Here is a 13341-nt window from a genome sequence, read left to right as displayed (position 1 = left end):
AGTATAGTCTGAAGTCAGGGAGCCTGATGCCTCCAGCTCCGTTTTTCTTTCTCAAGATTGCTTTGGCTATTTGTGGTCTTTTGTGTTTCCATACAAATTACTCAGCCATAAAAAAGAATGAAATAATACCATTTGCAGCAACATGGATGGGCCTAAAGATTGTCATACTGAGGGAAGTAAGTCAGACAGAGAAAGACAAATATCATATGATATTGCTTATACGTGGAATCTAAAAAAGGGGAACAAATGAACTTATCTACAAAACAGAAATAGAGTTACAGACGTAGAAAACAAACTTATGGCTACCAGGGGGTGGGTGGAGGGACAAATTGGGAGATTGGGATTGACATATACACACTATTATATATAAAATAGATAACTAATAAGGACCTACTGTATAGCACAGAGAACTCTGCTCAATACTCTGTAATGGCCTATATGGGAAAAGAATCTAAAGAAGAGTGGATATATGTATATGTATAACTGATTCACTTTGTTATACACCTGAAACTAACACAACATTGTAAATCAAGTATACACCAGTAAAAATTTAAATAAAAACCATTATAAGAACCAGAAAAAATAAATTAAGAATAAATAAAAACAAATTTCAACAAACATTTGTTGAATGTCTGCTATGAACCAGCCACTGTGCTAGGCTCCTGGTACAAAGATGAATAAGACCAGGGCCAGTGCAAGAGTTGGAGCCAGAGGAGGCAGGAGGCCCATTTGAATTAAGACGTCATATACTTGAAAGGCCTCAGAAACAGAGCTACAGTGACAGGAATGAAATGTGGTAATTCTACAACTTTAACTTTTTGTCCCTGTTTGGCACTATTAAGTATCTTCTTTTTAAAAATCCTGTCATTTTTTTTGGAAAAGCATAACTATATTATATTACACTTTAATTTGTGAAAAAGCAGAAATTTGTTAAATCAGAATTTTTAAACAGGCTACAATTTTTGGAAAATTGTTTCAGGATTTCTCGGTGTTTTAATATGTGAGGAACTTCCAAAAATGAGGGAGACCCCTGAGAGACCACAAACAAGACATAGTCTCAATCCTCAAGAAATTTGCAATCTAAGGGGAGAGAGACACACATTAACAGGCCATTTCAGTTTTGTGTGAAACTGAAGCTTTCTTAAGCCCTATGCGAGAATCTTTCAAGACAAATCAGTATCAACAACAACAACAACGGTTTGGCCAGAAACAGATACTAAATTGCAGTACTTAGTGGTGAGGGGGAAAACGCTAAATTTTTTCACTCCATTTATTCTTCAATTTTCAATTAATTCCATGTCCCATTCTGCTATTCCTAGCATTTCATTTCAGTAAAGGTTCAAAATGTATTGAACAAGTTACTTTGCCTCTTTCATCTAGTTAATGTCATCTTATGAAGTGAGATTATGAGCTATCTCTATTTCAGGGGAAAACAAATTATTTGGTTGGAAGTCTATCCAAATTAAGAGTCTGCACTAAGACCATCCCAGGTCTCCTCCCCACTACAGGTTATAAACAGACAGTTCATACAGCACAATCCTCAATGTCTTTCTTTATACCCACTATAATGTTATTTTTCTTTTTTGACTGACATCAACTGCAGGACTCTGTTTGCCTGATCCTCAGAGGAAAAAACAAAACAAAACAGGAGTTTAAAAGATTCAGAAGAAACCAGTGAACATACAAGAAATTGCTACCTTCGTCAATAAAAATAACGTTCTGGGCTCTAAAGCTTACACAAAAGGGAGTACCTCCTGGCGGTGAGACAGGGATCCTCACACTAAACCCATGTGCCCTCACCCTATCTCAGTGGTTTTCCTTAGACCTGAAAAACTCTTATTTATCACTATCACCATCAGGCTAGCCAGGGCATGGGCACTACTTCCCCTTTAACTCTGTCTGGCCCAAGTAAGTACAAAATATTGATTACCAGCATAGACAATTATGGAATATTATAACATTCCAGAAACAGACAATGAGAACAAATCCAAACAATATTAACAAAGAAGAAGCTTTGATGTGGGTTAAGAACCTATACCCTAGGATTAAAGGAGAACAAGAAGTAGATTGTTCCTCAAGGGGCAAGAAGTTAATCTTTGAATCACCTCTATTTCTGACATTGGATAAGGTTATCCCAATTACCAATGTCCCTAGCTGCCTGCCAAAAGCAAAAATAAAACCTCTGTGGAGGCACGCTCTGGAGCCCATGAATCACAACTAGACAGCCTGTGCAGCACAACTATTGAGTCCGCGCACCCTGGAGCTCACATGCCACAACTAGAGAGCCCGCGTGCCGCCCAAGAGCCCATGCGTCGCAACAAAAGATCCCTTGTGTTGTAACTAAGACCTGACAGCCAAATAAATAGATTTTTTAAAAAATCCTTTATGGAGGAAGATAAAGTCATCCTAGGCCTCAAATTATTTATAAAAATTTTCACACATAATGTTCAGCATTCAATAAAAAAAATTAAGAAATAAGGAGACAAAACAACATGATAAAAAAATCGAGAAGCAACAAAGAAACAGAGTCTCCAGATAATGAGACATAGACTGTAAAATAACCACTGTTAATGTGCACAAGAAAATTAAAGACAAGATTGAGAAACTTAGAGAATTTGACATGATAACAAAAAGGTAAAAATAACTAAAATATATAGCAGTCAAATTAAGAACTCAATAAATTAACAGATTAGACACACCTGAGGAGAGAATGGGTGAGCTGTAAGATCAGAAGAAAATGTCCATGTGAAAGCAGGGAGAAAAGGCAAGAGATGGAAAAGACATAGAGAATGCAAGTAGAAAGTCTAATACACAGGTATTTGGAATCTCAAAAGCAGATAGCAAATGGAACAGAAGGAATATGAAAAATATTATGCCACATCCCTCTGACATTCTGGCTTCTGTTGAGAAACCTACAGTCATTTGAATTGTATTTCCCCTGTAGGTAAGTTTTAATTTTTTTTTTTCTGGCTGCTTTCAAGAATTTGTCTATAGGCTTCATAAGTTTAATTATGATGTATCTTGATTTTGATTTCTTGTGACTTATCCTGTTTGGAGTTTGCTCATCATCTTGAATCCATAGGTTTAATCTCTTATCAAATTTAGGAAGTTTTCAGCCATTATTACTTCAAGTACTTTTTCAGCCTCACTCTTCTTTCCTTTTGGGTCTCTGATGACATGAATGTTAAATCTTTTGTTATAGTCTCATGGATTCCTGAGGCTCTGTTCTTTTTCTCTCTCTTTTTTTTTTTTAAGTCTATTTTTCTCTCTGTTCTTCAAATTGAGTTATTTTTTGATTCTTCCATCTTCCAATTCTCTGATTCTTCCCTCCGTACCCTTCATTCTTCTGCTGGACCCATCCACGGAGCTTTTTATTTCAGTTATTGAATATTTAGCTCTCAAATTTCCATTCAGTTCTTCTTTATATCGTCTATCACTTTGCTGAGGCTTTGTATTCTTTTTCATTTGTTTCAAGCATGTTCATAATTGCTCCTTGAAGCATTTTTATGATGGATAATAATTGTCTACTCATTCTCACGTCTCTGTCATCTTTTTGTTGGCATCTATTGATTGAAAATAGTTTGCGATCTTTTGGTTCTTGCTTGGTAGGATAAGTGATTTTTTTTTCCCTTAGGATGAATGACTTTTTAAATTGAAACTTGGATATTTCACATATTATGAGACTCTGGATTTTATTTAAACCCTCTGTTTTGACTGGTTTTTTTTAATGACACTGCTCCTGCAGAGGAAAGAAGCATCTTATTACTGCCCAATGGAGGTAGAACTCCAGGTTCCCCACTTGGCCTCCATTGACACACAAGGAAGAGGTTGATCCTTGTCATCATTGGGCAGGAGCGGACGTTCTGGCTTCCCACATGGTCTTCACTGACACTGCAGTGGAATTGGCCTCTTACTGCTGAATAATGGTGAGAGTCCTGATGCTCCACTAGGCCTCCTGTAACATCACCCCAGGGGGAGAGAGAGGGGAACCTTGTTACTGCTGGGTCTGGATTAAAACCTGGGTTCCTACTTGGCCTTCTCTGACACCACCCCAGGAGAGGAGAGCAATTGGGATGCCTCATTACAACCTGGAGAGGGCAAACGTTTAGGCTCCTCACTCAGCTTTGCTGCCATGGATAGAGGTGAGACCACATTCTTCTCTGTGGTGTTTGGCCTCAGTAGAGCAGTTTCTGTCTAAAAGCTTTATGTCTTGTGAGGCTGCCCCTTTCTTGGTCCTTTGACTAGAGAGAGCATGCTATTGTAGGGTTTTTTGTGTTTTTTTTCGTGTGTTCATTGGCACCTCTGACTTGCTGGCTTTTTTGCCTACAAATCTGGGATACATAAGCCAAAAGAAAACTCAAGGAAGTTACCACTGTGTTGTTCCTCGGGTTCTGAGGTCCCTAGTCAGTCTCCTTTCTTCTTTCTTTCAGAGTCTTCTTATGTTTGTTTTTTACATAAAGTGTCAGGTTTTTAGTTGCGCTTAGTGAGTGAAATAGTGAAAAGCACATCTACTCTATCTTCCGGGCAGTAGAAGTCTTGCATTCATTTTGTTTCCAAAAACATCGTATAAGAATATTATTTATCTTGATTTATGAGTTTTGACCCCCTCTTAAATTTGGCAACTCAGACAAGTGCTTCCCTCACCTTACCCTAGTTCCAGTCCTATTTAGAAGTCATCTTAGAAGCCCAAAAAAAAAAAAAAAAAAGATCCAAAATAAGGCAAGAAATGAGAGAGAAATAACACAGAACAGTAAGACAAATAGAAAACAAATGTTAACAAAATAGATTTAATCCCAAATATATTAGAATTACAATAAAAGTAATGGGGGGGCACATGAACATTGAGAAGTTAAGGAAAACAGGAATATCCAGAGAGACCAGGAAGAGTTCAGTGAGTTTCATGTTTGCAATAAAAATTTAACAATAAAAGCAGAGTGCATGGATCCTAAAGGACCCTTTGACAATATCAGCATTCGTGAGTTTCTCCAACTTCTGGGAGAATAGTAACCACTTCCACACCTGGGTGTTATTACATTTCATATTGTTGTTATGCCAAGATGGGACCAGAGCTGAACTTGAACACTCAAGATTTAGCAGCCACTTGGGGGCAACAATGCTGAAAAGAAACTTCTAGGTCTGGTGTGTCATCCCCTGCTTAACTTGCTGTCTTCTGTGATTTTTGCTATCCAGCTGCTGTCCTGCCTTCCTCCTCAGCTCCACAGGAATGATTGAGTACTCTCCTAATTTGGAGTTTCCAACCCAACGTTAAAGTTTGACTAGTATAAGAATAAAGGTCACCATCTACAAGTTGGGAAGCAACTAAGTAACTGTCCTCAAGCACATACTGACATCCTGGTTCCAGCATGTTGCCTGAAGGAAGAAAAGGAGGAAATAACCCTAATAATTTGGTCAGTTTCTTATTTGTGGCATATGTAAAATATTATGTGCTGCTCTGAAAAATCTGGACTTGTTATGATCCCTTTATCAGCTTGCTGTATCTGTGGGCTCACTGGGGACATCCCGGATTTTTAGTTCCTTTGGGCAACCACAAGAAGATTTCTTTTTTTCTTTTTCTTTTTCTTTCCTTTTTTCTTTTCTTGCCATGCCACGCAGCTTGTGGGAATCTTAGTTCCCTGATCAGGGATTGAACCCAGGCCCCAGCAGTGAAAGCACCAAGTCCTAACCACTGGACCACCAGGGAATTCCCAAAGATTTCATTTTTTGACCCATAAATAGCTTTTTAAAAATTTTAGCAGGTAGCAAACAGAATATAAACCTTATACTGGGGCATAACAATGAAGACCATGTAATGAAAGCTTACTATGTACGAGGTACTAATGTAGGTGCTTCCCATGTATTATCTCATTTGCTTCCCCTAACAACACTATTTTAAAGATGAGGAAATGGAAGGTAAATGAAGTTAAACAATTTGCCCAAAGTCACCCCACTATTAAGTTGAACTAAGCCTTCAGCCCAGGCTATCTTTCAAACCAAACTCTTAACCACAAGGCTCCTTCCCAATGTTGCCTTAAAACATATACAGGAATATGGTAGCCAGAACTACCCTTAGTTTGTCAACTCTCCTTAAGTTTGAAGAATCCATTTTAACTCCAGAGAACATCTATAAACCTGGTTATTATTAACTGACACAAAATCTGCACCACAGAGAACTGTGTTTTAACACTAACTTCATTCTTATGTCCTCATCCTTATTATCCTTCTAGGTACCTGATTACTAAATGCTTCTGGAGGAAATCACGATGTCTGACAGACTGCTATCACAGAAATTCGAGGTCACCAACTTCTACCAGATCCTGTTGATGCCACTGTGATATTATTATGTCCAAGATCCATTTGAACTCTTTCCATTCTGCAGTAGGCAGCTTCTAAGATTGCTCCCAAAGATTTTGCCTCCTAGGACAAGCATACTGCACTTTTTAAAAATTTATTTATTTTTATTTATTTATTTTTGGCTGCGTTGGGTCTTTGTTGCAGTGCGCGGGCTTCACACTGTGGTGGCTTCTCGTTGCAGAGCACAGGCTCTAGGCGTGCGGGCTTCAGTAGCTGTGGCATGTGGGCTCAGTAGTTGTGGCTCACGGGCTCTAGAGCGCAGCAGGCTCAGTAGTTGTGACGCACGGGCTTAGTTGCTCCGTGGCATGTGGGATCTTCCCAGACCAGGGCTTGAACCCATGTCCCCTGCACTGGCAGGCAGATTCTTAACCACTGTGCCACCAGGGAAGCCCTGCACTTTGTTTTATTGCACTTCACGGATATTGTGTTTTTTAAATAAATTGAAGGTTTGTGGCAACCCTGTGTTGTCAGATGATGGTTAGTATTTTTAAAACAATAAAGTTTTTTTTTTTTAAGATTTATTGATTGATTGATTGATTGATTACTATGTTGGGTCTTTGTTTCTGTGCTAGGGCTTTCTCTAGTTGCGGCAAGTGGGGGCCACTCTTCATCGTGGCGCGCGGCCCTCTCACTATCGTGGCCTCTCTTGTTGCGGAGCACAGGCTCCAGACGCACAGGCTCAGTAGTTGTGGCTCACAGGCCTAGTTGCTCCGTGGCATGTGGGATCTTCCCAGACCAGGGCTCGAACCCATGTCCCCTGCATTAGCAGGCAGATTCTCAACCACTGCGCCACCAGGGAAGCCCTAAAGTTATTTTTTAATGAAGGTATGTACATTGTTTTCTTAGACATAATGCTATTGCACACTTAGTAGACTACAGTATAGTGTAAACATAACTTTTGTTTGCACTGGGAAAGCAAAAAATTCACGTGACTCACTTTGTGACATTCACTTAATTGCAGTAGTCTAGAACTGAATCTGCAATATCTCCGAGGTGTGCCTGTAGTTCCACCACTGTATGATTACTTTCCTTTGACTGTGGGCTGCACCTGGTGACTTGCTTCTAACAAATAGGATACAGAAAAGTGATGGAATGTCACTTCTGAGATTAGGTTACAAAAAGACTTTGGCTTCGGGCTTCCCTGGTGGTGCAGTGGTTAAGAATCCACCTGCCAATGCAGGGGACGTGGGTTCGAGCCTTGGTCCGGGAAGATCCCACATGCCGCAGAGCAACTAAGCCTGTGCACCACAACTACTGAGTCTGCACTCTAGAGCCTGCAAGATGCAACTACTGAGCCCACGTGCCACAACCACTGAAGCCCATGTGCCTACAGCCCATGCTCTGCAACAAGAAAAGCCACTGCAATGAGAAGCCCACGCACCACCACGAAGAGTAGCCCCCTGCTCGCACTACTAGAGAAAGCCCACCTGCAGCAATGAAGACCTAATGCAGCCAAAAATAAATAAATAAATAAATAAATAAAATTTTTTTAATCTATTAAAAAAAAAAAAGACTTTGGCTTCTGTCTTGCTTGTTCTCTCTTGCTCTGATGGAATCTAGCTGTCAGTCCCTATTGTGAGCCCCAGATGGAGGGAGGTGGTATAAAGAAAATTGAAGTCCTCAGTCTAATAGCCCAGGGGAAACTGACCTCTATCAACAACCACTTAAGAGAACTTGGAAGCAGATCCTGCCCTAGCCAAGCGTTGAGATGAGAGCAGCCCCAGCAAACATCTTGATTAGAAACTTGTGAGAGACCCTGAAAATCCAGCTAAGTGATATCCTCAGACCCACAGAAATTGTGAAATAACAATATTGTTTTAAGCCACTACATTTTGGGGCAATTTGTTACACAGCCTTAAATAACTAATACATCTCCCAATCTCAAACTTTTCCTCCCCAACACACACACACACACACACACACACACACACACACACACACACACACACACCTTTCTTCTCCTAATCTTGGCTTTTAACAGATGACCTGGCCACCTATTTCATAGAGAAAATAGAGGTTTTCAGTTAGACGGGAATTTTCTCAACCTCCTGGAAGCAAATCTACACTCCTGAGAGTACCAAATCTATTAATCCTTCCAGTGCTACCAGATGTTCTTCTTATCTAAAGCTGATTCATTCACCTATCCTCTCAACTTCATCTTCTTCAGTCTCTTCCTCTCTTGCACAATTAGCCCCTTTTCCTCCTGTATTTTTATCGTCTTCCACTGCTGGATTCTTCTCTATCAGCATTTAAGTTGTTTAAGTCTCTCCCATACCAAAACACAAAAACTAAAACTGGCTTGACCTATCACCCTCTACAGGTACTCCTTTCTTTCCTCCCTTATTTTTTAATGAGAGTTCTGTCATTGTCAACTCAACTTATTTTCCTAATTATTCCTTAACCTACTTATTTATTACTAGACTCCCCCACCCCCCATGGAACATTCCTAATCTTTATTTAACTTGAGCACTTTGCAGCATTTGGCACTGCTGATCATACCCTGTCTTTTGAAACACTGACCTCCATGAAGTCATACTCCTCTGGTTTTCCTCCTTTCTCCAGCTGCCATACTGTCCTTTCAGGTTCTTTTTGTCCTACTAAACCCATAAACGTTGATACTTCTCAGGGATAAAGTCCTACACCTTCTTCCATTCTGACCCTGTAAGGCCAAGAGAGTCCAAATTCAAATGCTTTAAGAAAAAGGCAAGTAAAAATGAATGATATGCACTGGGACTAAGACACTAAAAAGTGATGGGGGCTATGGTGAACTAGATAGTTCAAATCCCATTTAGAGACGGCAATCTCTATTTGGCTTAATCCAATTGTTATTTTATAGGAAAGCAGCCGTATAGACTGGAATTTCCAAAATGCTTATTTCTAGGTGCAATTTCTTCGTCTTAAAAACATGCTGTGAATAATAATGATAATGATAATATTAAACCACAGCAGTCCAATTTAACCTACAAGCTGCTCGTCTCTCATCCCTGCAGATTCTCCCTATCCCTGCAGATCTCATCTATTTCCATGGCTTCAATATCCACTTTATGCTAAATTTTTCCAAATCTCTAAGGTTAGCTCTCTGCTCCATGTTCTATACGGATCCATATATAGTTGCCTTTATTTTTTTTTGGCTGCACCACACGGCTTGCAGGATCTTAGTTCCCACGACCAGGGACTGAACCCCTGCAACGGAAGCGCAGAGTCCTAACCACTGGACAACCAGGCAATTCCCTCTATCAATTTTCTAATCCCATTCGCCACCATGGTTTCATCTAGATTACTAACAGCCTCCCAACTGGTCTCTACTTCTATTTTGTCCCATTTAATCTATTCTCCGTAGAATTCTCTTTAAAAAGTAAAATTTACGATGTCACTATCCTGTTCAACCTCCAAGACTTCCCTCTGGGATTATAAGAAAATCTAACATCTTTAACACTGTTTCCAAGGCCCCTGTGGGTCTGCCCAGCAACATTCCTTCAGTTCCCGGAATGCTATAATCGTGGTGCCTCTGCATGTTCTTGGCTAAGAACACTCAGACTTCATATTGCTTCTTATAGGTCACTAGTTTTCCTTGACCTCCAGATTATCTTGTTCTTCACATCTCATAACACTCAGCAGTCAGCACTCAGCCAATTCACTGTTCAGAATGTCTATTTACTCCATCATACTAAGATTGGGAAGGCAGAAACCACATATGCCTTGTTCACCATCGGAATTCCCAGTCCCTTAAACAGCGCCTAGCACAACGCTGGCTCTCAATAAATGTCGGTTGAAATAATGATTACATTTACTCTTGCAGACAGCTATTTAAATCCTTCCCTAATCCCTAATCCTAATCTTTCTTTTGAGAGAAATGAATAAGTAAGTCGACTATCTCATTCTCAAAAAGCCAATTTCAGAGGCATGAATGAATGACCCAGTCACGTGAGGCTGATTATGGGTCACTGGCCACTTTAAGCGCGGGGGTTGGGGAATGGAGAGCTGCAGTAACAGCACCATGCGTAAATAATCGAGCAGCTACAGGTCCTGAGCCTAGCAAACACGTGCTGCCCGCCGAGCACGGAGAGGGCGGGCACCCAGGAGGAAGATCCTAGGCGGCCGGAACGTGCTCGCGCCCGTGGCCGCCGCCGCCGCCCGCGCCGCGGCCGTCCGGGTCTCGGAGCGAGCGCACGTGCGCCGGCCGGACCCAAGCAGAGGGAGCGCCCGGGCACTCGCGAGGAAATGGCGGGCGAGGCGCTGTTCAGGGTTAGGGAAAAGTGTGGGGCGAGTTACGCCCCGAGAGGGGAGAGTAGAGAAGGTAAGGCTTTCGGGACGGAAAGGAGAGAGGGAGGATCGTGAGCTAGGTAAGGCGGCCCGACCTAGGCCTTGGGAGGAGAGAGGGCGGGGTGGGGGCAGTGGTATAAAGGTACACCTGAAACTGGCTGCGAGTTTATTCTAAGGTCCGGGTCGGAAGTGCTCACACCTGGAGTCTGGTGCGGGTGGGTGGAAGGTGGAGCTCCACCCCGACAAAGCCAGGCCCTCAACCGGCCCAACCCCACCACAGCCCGACTTCCTCCTCCCAGCGCGGGCGGCCTGGCCTTCTCGAGCGCCAAATCCCCTCGGTTAGCTCCGCCCCGCCACTAGAGGAGGGCGGGTGGGGGCGTGGGCCGCCCACTCCCTCGTCTGCGCTCAGTCGGCGTCCGCGTCAGCCGGAGCCCGACGCGGTGACGCGGCACGTCGACGTAAGTGACGCGCAGGCCCGGGCCGCTCCTCCTTCCTTGAGTGAGTGCCGGCCCGGTCTGGGCGGGGGAGAAGAGGGAGGGCGGGGGAGGGAGAGGCGACCGGGGAGTCGTAGTGGGCCGCGGGCCGGACCGGGTCCCGGGGCGGCGGGAGCCAGGGCCGGGCCGAAGGGCTTGGCGGGCCGTTAGAGGGCCGCGGCGGCTGTCGGGTCTCCTCCCCTGCCGGAATTGCGCGCCCCGGAGCCCGGAGCCTCCGGCGCTGTGCCCACCCCGCTCCAGCTCGCGTCTCCCGACTCCAATTAGGTCAGGCTCGGAGTCCCGCGGCCGCGGCTCCGGCCCCCAACGCGCGGCGGCCGCCCGGCTCGCCTTTCTTTCTTCCCTCGCCTTCCTCTCCTCTTGCCTCACCCTCCCCCCTTCTTTTCACGTTGCTGGGGTTTTGTTTTTTGTTGTTTTATGCTTTAGGGGTTTTGTTCCTCAGCCCGAGCTCATGGGTGTACATTATCATGCTCCTCTTTTGTAGAACAACCCGACGGCCATGGAGGCCGAAGAGACGATGGAATGCCTTCAGGAGTTCCCTGAACATCATAAAATGATCCTGGACCGATTGAATGAACAGCGAGAGCAGGACCGGTTTACTGACATCACCCTGATTGTCGACGGTGGGTAGCGTGGTGGGCCGAGGAGCGAATTTGTGGCTTCAGATCTTCTCTCCCCTTCCCCCATCCGCCTTTTTTATCCACCTTCTAAGGACTCCCTATCGAAAGTCTGCGGACGGTGTGCTCTGGACCCCGAGGACACTTATCTGTGTCTCTTCACGTAGACCATGCTGCAGAAGGATAGTCACGCTTTCAACATAATCACGGCATTTTAACTTCTTGCAGCCTTTTGAAGTGTTCGCATTGTACACTTGAGTGCAAGGTGGCGGGGATAGGGAGGATGTCTGTAAATGTTTGGTTAGTAGATTTCTGCTGCTAAGCTGCTTTGAGCAGTCTTTCACAGGAGTCATTTGGGAAGTGTTCTTTCTAGTTTCCCAAATGGTCTTGGAGGGAAAATGTGAGAGATGCCTTTGCAGCACTGGTACCCCCTTTGGTAACCCCCAAAATAAAATATGGTCTTTACCAGTCTTAGGAGTTGTTATTATAATGGATGCAAACCCAGGTTGGGTATCTTTTCTGTTTAGTGAAAATAGACTTCTTGAGGCAAGCTATTCTTTATTATAGCCTACAGCAGGTCTGCTGTAGGTTGAGTGTCCAAATATTAGGCATACTAAAATGTTTTGCATAGCAAACACATCCAGCTCGGTGCTTATTCTGTGGCTTTTTCTTCTCTTTTCAAATGACGTATAACCTTTTGGGTTGTGTTTATATTTAGCAGTTTCAACTGAATAGGATATGCCTTTGACTTAAGTGGTACCTCCTGAAATGTTGTAAGGTGGCCTTTATAAAGCTGACTTAATAAGGCCCTTGAGATAAAGATCCTACTTCATGTCTAATTGAGATTTAAATTTGTCAAGATAGCTGCCCAGAATATAGTTTTATAATTATATTAAGAAAGACCTATTTTACTTTAATTTCTTAACTTGTTTTATAGTTTTATATTTGATTTTTGTGAATATGATGATTTTATTTTGTTTTTTCTCTAGGACACCATTTTAAGGCCCACAAGGCTGTTTTGGCTGCTTGCAGCAAGTTCTTTTACAAATTCTTTCAGGAGTTTACTCAGGAACCTTTGGTGGAGATAGAAGGTAAATGCTTGTTTTAAATACAATATCTAGCAAGCATTATAATTTGATGAAGAAGTTTTAGGCAGTTAATTTAGCAAGATACCATGGGAAACAGGCATCAATGGTTTCTATTCGGTGACTGGATAAATTGTTCTTTTGACACCTGAGAATTCTTACTTTCAGTAACATGCTTCCTAAAATGATCTTCCAGGAAAAACTCTTACGTTAAACGGTTGGTCTCTTAAAGGAGTCTTTTTCATTGCTAATACCAATGATCACTGTCTTTTGAAAACATGTATTAAAAGTGAATTTCCATCTTCTTTAGTGGGCTTATGTTTCAGACTGGTCCAGATGCTGCAGGCCTCTGTATTAGCAGCATGACATGCACAGTGTGAAGTGGGCTGTCATAATATGGAAAAGGCTAGGAAAGATTAACTGAAGTAGCATTCAGAAGAAGTTCTAGTGGCTATAGAAAGTCTAGGATGGAAGGGGGTCATCTACTAGATACTGTCTTAAAATAGAAATTTTTATACTTGTTTGACTTTTTGT

General features: G+C 42.6%; 2 protein-coding genes across 8 annotated transcripts in view; one reads left to right on the top strand and one right to left on the bottom strand.

Annotated features, from left to right (window-relative positions):
• Positions 1–9337, bottom strand: part of LOC309657947 (uncharacterized protein) — a 28617-nt gene extending 19280 nt beyond the window's left edge. The window contains exon 1 of the mRNA XM_082455971.1: positions 8872–9337. Coding sequence (XP_082312097.1) covers positions 8872–8885 — 14 coding nt within the window. The 5' untranslated portion in view covers positions 8886–9337. The remainder of the gene's footprint in view (positions 1–8871) is intronic.
• A 995-nt stretch (positions 9338–10332) lies between these two features.
• The window catches only part of ZNF131 (zinc finger protein 131), a 32668-nt gene continuing 29659 nt past the window's right edge, over positions 10333–13341 (top strand). For 2 of the 7 annotated variants that reach the window (XM_082455893.1, XM_082455888.1), the window contains exons 1-3: positions 11137–11372; positions 11590–11728; positions 12712–12813. In XM_082455893.1, the coding sequence (XP_082312019.1) occupies positions 11605–11728; positions 12712–12813 (226 nt within the window). In that variant the 5' untranslated portion in view covers positions 11137–11372; positions 11590–11604. Of the gene's footprint in view, positions 10695–10742; positions 11073–11136; positions 11373–11589; positions 11729–12711; positions 12814–13341 lie in introns of those variants that run through there. The other 5 variants (XM_082455889.1, XM_082455890.1, XM_082455892.1 and 2 more) reach the window with 5 other exon arrangements.

Source organism: Balaenoptera physalus (assembly GCF_965194825.1).
Source record: "Balaenoptera physalus genome assembly, chromosome: 3".
In the NCBI taxonomy this organism is placed as follows: Eukaryota; Metazoa; Chordata; class Mammalia; order Artiodactyla; family Balaenopteridae; genus Balaenoptera; species Balaenoptera physalus.
Note: the sequence above shows the minus strand (reverse complement) of the source record. Positions and strands in the feature narration are given on the sequence as shown.